This window comes from Numida meleagris, chromosome 2 (genome assembly GCF_002078875.1).
Source record: "Numida meleagris isolate 19003 breed g44 Domestic line chromosome 2, NumMel1.0, whole genome shotgun sequence".
Taxonomy (NCBI): domain Eukaryota; kingdom Metazoa; phylum Chordata; class Aves; order Galliformes; family Numididae; genus Numida; species Numida meleagris.
The window spans coordinates 31,205,659-31,212,677 of NC_034410.1; the positions used below are offsets into that span (position 1 = coordinate 31,205,659).

The 7,019-nt window shown below is 41.3% G+C and overlaps 1 protein-coding gene across 4 annotated transcripts in view; it reads left to right on the forward strand.

The window, feature by feature from the left end:
• STK31 (serine/threonine kinase 31) overlaps positions 1,995-7,019 on the forward strand; it is a 37,070-nt gene continuing 32,045 nt past the window's right edge. Inside the window, exons 1-6 of one of the 4 annotated variants that reach the window (XM_021388303.1) lie at positions 1,996-2,111; positions 2,299-2,358; positions 3,007-3,059; positions 4,493-4,591; positions 5,518-5,592; positions 6,382-6,540. In XM_021388303.1, coding sequence (XP_021243978.1) covers positions 2,033-2,111; positions 2,299-2,358; positions 3,007-3,059; positions 4,493-4,591; positions 5,518-5,592; positions 6,382-6,540 — 525 coding nt within the window. In that variant the 5' untranslated portion in view covers positions 1,996-2,032. Of the gene's footprint in view, positions 2,112-2,150; positions 2,170-2,298; positions 2,359-3,006; positions 3,060-4,492; positions 4,592-5,517; positions 5,593-6,381; positions 6,541-7,019 lie in introns of those variants that run through there. The other 3 variants (XM_021388304.1, XM_021388305.1, XM_021388306.1) reach the window with 3 other exon arrangements.

The window sequence follows — 7,019 nt, forward strand, 5'->3', positions numbered from 1 at the left end:
TTCTCCAAGAGATTACTGCAAGGTAAGGTGAGAAAATTTATTCTGATAGTTTTGTATTTATCTTTGTGGCTGTAGCCATTGGAGAACACAGTTCCAGAAATGTATGTGTACATTTCAAAGATGAGGTGTATCACAACAGTATACTTTACAGGGAGAGGTTTTAACAGTTTCATTTTTCCACTGGAAGAAGGAGAGGAAAGGAGAGGAAAGGAAAGAAAAAGGAAAAGGGAAAGGAAAAAAGAAAGGAAAGGAAAAAAGGAAAGAAAGGAAAGGAAAAAGGAAAGGAAAGGAAAAAAGAAAAGAAGGAAAGGAAAGGAAAAAGGAAAAAGGAAAGGAAAAAGGAAAGGAAAGGAAAAAGGAAAGGAAAAAGAAAGGAAAGGAAAGGAAAGGAAAGGAAAGGAAAGGAAAGGAAAGGAAAGGAAAGGAAAAAGGAAAGGAAAAGGTGAGGATTGAAGTTAAAAATGTTTGCCAATTTGAAATGCTTGATTGCCCAAATTCAGTCTCACTGAACTTACTTCAGTCATCATTAACTCTTTTTTATTCAAATCAATCTGTTAAAATTTTGTTCCATGCTCAAATTTTCAATTTAATGACACTAAAAAGTCACTATATGTAATTGATAATACTTCATAGTTGGCAAATAGTGGGATTTTAAAACTATCTATCTAATTTTTAAAATTAGATATTGCATGGGAGTTCTGACCCCTTTTCACCAATGCTGATGACTTCTAAGTAAAATAAAGTTTGCTTGTTACTTCAAGGCATACTTTTGACTTCCTGGTACTACTTTGTAGAACATTTTGCAGAATTTTTAGTATCCTTACATGAAAAAATAAGTGGAATATATTTTATAATGTTGCTGGCTGTGAAAACTAGAGACTGCTGTTGTGTCTTGTGTGAAATTTGTAGATCAGAATGACTCTTACTTAAAGTGACTAATCAGAAATTACCCTAAAAAATGGATCGTTTTGCAGGGTCAAAATTGCAACCTCCAATTCTACTGAAAAGTCTCTTTGTACTTCTATTAAAAAAAAAAAAAGGTAATTTTTTTGAAGGTAAAAGCAGAGATCAGATGCCAAAGTGTTTGCCACTGACAGTGGTCATTAAAGAGCTCCGTTTCATGCGTACTTGCTGATGACTTGTTTTCTGACTGAAGTCCTGGACTTTGAATGGAATATCAGAGGACAGCCAAGTTACCACTTTATCTGTATGATTTCTCTGTGGGCATGTATCTGGCATTCAGCTGCACACATTAACCATTCCTGACTCTGATCCAAGGAATCAGGCACAGGTGAAATAGGGATTTGTCATAAACAGAGTGCTCTATCCTGTTAAAAAGTAATTGCATAGGTCTCAGGCAGCACTTAGCCACTTTTTGGATTTAAAATAATTGGCTTTCAAATGAATATTTGCCATTATTACAATGCTCAGAGTAGAAGATAATTTTTTCACTGGTTTTCATCCTCCTATGGAAAAACTGAGGTGTAATATGCATGACACGAAAGACTGACTAGCGACGCTAAAGGAAGGAGAAGGGGTTCCTCATGATTCTGTGCTTCCCTGATGCTAAATATAAAATGCGTGTCTTTCTCAGGTTGGGAGGAACGGAACTGTGTGAATTCACAGCCAGCAATGGTACAGAATGGTGCAATCAGTGCAGAATTACTTTTGCAAGTTGTCAGGGTCTTTAAAGCACGTCGTGCATATTAAATGGCTTGTTTGCAGGTCTCTGTAATGCACTGATCAGGCTGCCCGGGGGGTGGTGGGCTCAACGTGCCCGGAGGTGTTCTAGAACCCTGTGGATGTGGCACTGAGGGACGTGGTCAGTGGGCACAGTGGGGATGGGCGGCTCGTTGGGCTGGATGGTCTCAGAGGTCTTTTCCAACCTTAATAATTCTATTCTAGGATTCTAATGAAAGCAGGACCCTGCTGCTACTTCAAAACGAAGCGGTAAACGGGCCGGTCTCTCCGTCCCCCTCCCCCCCCCTCGCTCCCCCAGTCCCGCGCTGGGAGGCCCCGGGGCGCCGAGCGCATGCGCGGGGCCAGCGGCGGGAAACTGCACGAAGGGCGGCAGCGCGTGCGGCTCGGCGGGTTTGCGGCGGTGCGTGGAGGTTGTGTTACGTAGTGGGGGTTCTTTGTGGTTAAATGGGCTTTGAGCTCCCTCAGCGGGTGGGTAGGGTGAGAGTAGAGAGGGGGTTGAGGGGTGGAGGTCTTGCTTTTAGCCTTGGAGGGGTTTTTATGGCCGCTCGGGAGATGGTGCTGTTTTGCTTCAGCTGAAGGGAGTTTGTGGTGTTTCAGGAGCAGTCATGAATTCCGTCATGGGTGTTTGCGTGGATGAAGGCATGGAGTACAGCAAAGGTGATGTGAGGCAGTGTTTTTTTGTTTTTTTTCCTTCTTTTTCTACAAATAATGTAATCTTACATTTGAGAATGAAGTTAGCCTGGTTTTGCCTGGGACACAGTTGTTTTGCTTCACGGTGTCTGGTGTGACGCTGTGTTGTGTCTGCAGGGGGAAAGCAGTGTTGGTAACACAGCGATGTTTCAGTTGTTGCTGAGCAGCACTGCACAGAGCCGTGGGCTTGCCAGTTTTTTGGCTTGTCACACTGTCCTGCCAGCGAGGGGTGGGGAGGGGGCAGAGCCAGAGCAGCTGACCGAAGCTGGTCAAAGGGGTATTCCCTACCCGGTGGCATCCTGTGAAAAAACTATAGAACTGAGGAGTTGGTTCGGTGGGGACTGTCTGGGCATTGGTTGGCAGGTGGTGAGCAATTGCTTTGTGTACTGCTTGCTTTGTGTGTGTATATATATACTTACTGTAACTACTACCCTTTTTTCCTCTTCTCTGCCTTAGTTTTTATCTCAACCCATGAGTTTTTTTTTTTCCTCAATTCTCTCCCCCACCCCACGGGGTGGTGGGCAGTAAGCGAAGGGCTGTGTGGTGCTCAGCTACTGCTGGGTCAACCCACCACAAATGTAATGCTTCATTACTATTTTTCTTTTCTCCTTCAAGTTGAAGATGTTGTGGGCTGCCATGTTGAAGATGCCATAACGTTTTGGGCACAGGTGAGTTGAAAAAAAAAAACCACGTTAATTTAGATCTCAGAATCACAAGCACTGTATCACTTAATACTGAAATCAACAACATTTCTAAAAAGTAAAAAAAAAAATAAAAAATTGTCCATCCGTTTGAACTGTAGCTAGGTCTTCATAGAATCACTATGGCTGGAGGAGACCACTAAGAGCAAGTCCAGCCATTAGCCCATCACCACCATGTCATCTAACCCATGCATCTCAGAGCCACATCAGTGTGTTTCTTGAACATCTCTGGGGATGGTGACTCCACCACCTCCCTGGGCAGTTCGTTCCACAAATGTTTGGTAGTCCTTATGTATTTAAAAAAAAAAAAGTTTTTGGTATTGCCTGCAGAATACTGAGGGAGGCAGCTGGGGTGGATAGATGTGTTCTGCTTTGTGTCAGTTGAGCCTGTGGGGCCATTCCAGCTGAACTGAAGAAGGAATTGGTTCAGAGGCATCAGATCCCTTCCATTTTGGGCTGTATGGGCTGGAGAAAGGTGTGAGGGATGAAAAATAGCAGCTTTCATTAATGGGTGCAGTAGGGAGAGGAGAAATCCAGAAAGTGGCTCTGGGTTTGCCTTGTCTATTTGGTCCATTGACTGATGGAGTGTGTGTTACTCAGCACCTGTCTCACTGGGAGCAGGGCATAGCAGACACTGTCCTTGTTAATGGGGATGGGGGGAGAGAGAGCTAGCTTTGCTTGTACTGTTTATGTAACAGCATCCTCTTTTAAAATAAAAGTAGATATAATAGTTCATTCTCTCTTGGGTTCTTACCTTGGTGTTCTGAGACTCGGTTGCAGTATCTTATTTCATATAGTCGGTGCAGAATTAACTATTGAGAATGTACCATTGAGGAGGACAATGTTTAGCTGCACTGATGTTTTCTTTCAGAGCTCTGAATGCTTTGCTTTGGATTACATGTAAAATTGACATTGAATATATACCACACTACTGGATCTGACCAGGCCTTTCAGTAGTTCCGATAACAAAGTTGGAAAGTATCTACTTCTCTTAGCTAAACCAAAACCTGAGTTTTCCAAGTAAGGAGACGGGGGGAATGCTAGAGCTGTTGTCCCTTGGTTTTATGGAGAGAAATACAAAGAACTCTGAACACGTGAAAAGTTTGTGAGGTGGGATTGATACGTGAGATCTGTGTATTTCTTGCAGAATCTGGTAATTAAAAATGCTCATTGTGAACAATTTATTTGGGATACCTCTGCCTCTCCATTAATTTTCTTTTTTGAAAGATGAGAACAGGCTTACAAGAAGTACAACTAAAACCATGTAGTTTGAAAGTTTAAGGTGGGGTATTACTTACTTCAGCAGCAATGCAACTGTTCTGGCTAAATTTTTATCTATTGTAAGCCGTCAAGCAGCTATTGAAAATGACAGTAACTCATGCCCTCTCTCCCACACCTAGGATATCGGTAGCTATAACGACCTCTTGAAATTAAGTTATGCTCTGGCAGAAGCTTGTCCTCGGGCTAATGCAGCATTTGGCAAGCTTGATTTTAATAAGGTATGTAGGTTATGTATATGTAGGTCTTGTTTTCCACTTGGATGTAAAAGCTTTAACTGAATGCAGCCATTTTCTTTGCTGTTTTATTGATCTTTATGTTGTGGGTCATACGCTCTCCAAATCTGTTTAAGAACTGCTGTCGATCCTAACGAAAATGCTTACTTGGTGTGAGCAAATTTTTTTTCTTCCCTTCATACCTCAAATTATGCAACCATGTATTTGTGCGTATATCTGTTGACATTAAAATCATGATTTATAACTGCAGAGCAATGCTTTTTTACAGAAGGGGTTCTTTGCTGCCTCTCAAGAAGTGTGGAAGATCATATGAAAATCTGTATTAATTAGTGGGCTATACAAAGCGGTGTTAAGAAGATAACAAAAATGTGTTTAGTAGCAGTTTTGTGATAAGTTAAGCTTATAAAGAGTGGTAGCAACTTGTGTTTGTGTGAACTGCCGATGGCTTACTGCAAAAGAAGATTTAATAAAACAGTTTATCTTTTAGCTGTTTTTTGTGGGCAGGTAAATGGGCTGCGTTCCTCTTGAAGAAAACGCATTGACAGCAAACTCAGCACATCTGTGGTGCGACTGTCTGTTCCTTTGTTCAGCTTACTAAGCTGTCAGTGCCAATAAAATGTTGCAGCAACACATTTGTAGGAAAAAAACATATGAACCTGCTGTGTAAAATGTTAGTTTTTATAGTTGTAAGATTTTCTTTGAGCTATTGTTTGTGGAGCAGAGGTTTATAGTTTTTGAAGCATCTAGCATATGTTGTTACGAGAGATTGGACATGCATCACTTTGTTTTCATAGTGCCGCTGAGATCATTCTAGCAGAGTGAAGGAAGATTTGCAGTGTATTATGAATATCATTTTGATCTATGCTTATATTTTCAGAATGCTGTTGTTAATCTTTTTCCCTAATTTTCAGATTTATGGTGGCTGTTTTTCTGAAGATAGATGTTGGTACAGATGTATGGTGCAGCATGTGATCAACAATGAAAAGGCAGGAATAATTTTTTTTCCAGTTTTTATAAATATAGCAGCTTTTCCTGCAGGAGTGTAGAAATAAATGCAGCTCCTCCCTCCTCCTTCTAACCTTCCTGTCTGAATAAATGTAAAAACCAGTGAATATGGATGTGTGACACAAGTTCAAGCGACCTGTAGGTTTGAATGTTGCTGATGAGAAGACTGACAAGACATGACATACTTGCAAGGTGCTCTTGGGATGTCTCAGAGGGGGGGTAAAAAAATAATAACAAGTGGTAGTTAATGTTGTTAAATGATGCAATTTAATTTCAAACTGCTGAGAGCTGAAGATGGTAGCTTTTGTGTGACGTGTTAGCACTGATCCAAATGCACTGAAAGGGTTGTTTGTCACTTTTGTGTGGCTGACACCGAAGGCTTGTAGTTCCTGTTTAAAATGGTAATTTCTGAACAGGCCCATTGGTTTGCAAACCTTAGGTTGCGTATCTGTCCGTTGAAGGAAGTCTCCTGTGTTACTTCCAAATTGTAGTTCTTGGAGGAGGAAAAGAATGTCACTAATAAATATGCCATGGTACTCAAAGTTTTCTCAGGTTTTACACAAGTGTCAATATGTGAGTTTTCTCTAACTCTGTTCCTTTCTTTGAAGGATATGTTAGACTTGGTATGGAAGAGTCTGTTTTCTGCCTCAGACATAGTACTGTGTGTCACACACTTGTTAAAATGCTTGTACTGTAGTTCTTTTCAGTGCACATTTCGGTAGGAGGTTCACATAGCTTCTGCTCAATTATATTTTATATCATTGTTACAGTGCCAGGTATTATACATTGACTATGGAAATTCTGAGATTATAAATAGATCAGAAATAGTTGAAATTCCTGAAAACTTGCAATATCCAAGTGTTGCCAAGAAGTACAGACTCTGGGGACTGCGGGTACCAGCTGAGCAGAACTTAAACATGTTTGACCAGGTGAGTGGCAGATCTTGAAGCATTTATGATGTGCGCTGCAACAGATGGTGCCAAATGTCTACATAGTGTCCTGAGGAGTTTTCAATGAGCTGAGTGGTCAGCTGTGATAGTAGGACATGCTGGGAAGCACTGATTGCTTGCCCTGAACACACTCCAGAAGCTAAAATGGTTTGGTTCACAGTGTGTTTGAGGGGGGGGGGATTTTTAGAGTACAGTTTTGCAGTTCTGCACACTCAACAACTGTTGCCAACAGGACCGCTAAAAGCTCGGAGCTCTTCTGAGTGGCACTGGCTGGTCTAGTTTTATGAGTGGTGATCTCCTTTTTGTGGACACCGCTCGTTTTGCAGTCTTAAAATTACACTCTTGTTGCTGGTGTCACCAAGTCATAGAACCATAGAACCATAGAACCATAGAACCATAGAACCATAGAACCATAGAACCATAGAACCATAGAACCATAGAACCATAGAACCATAGAA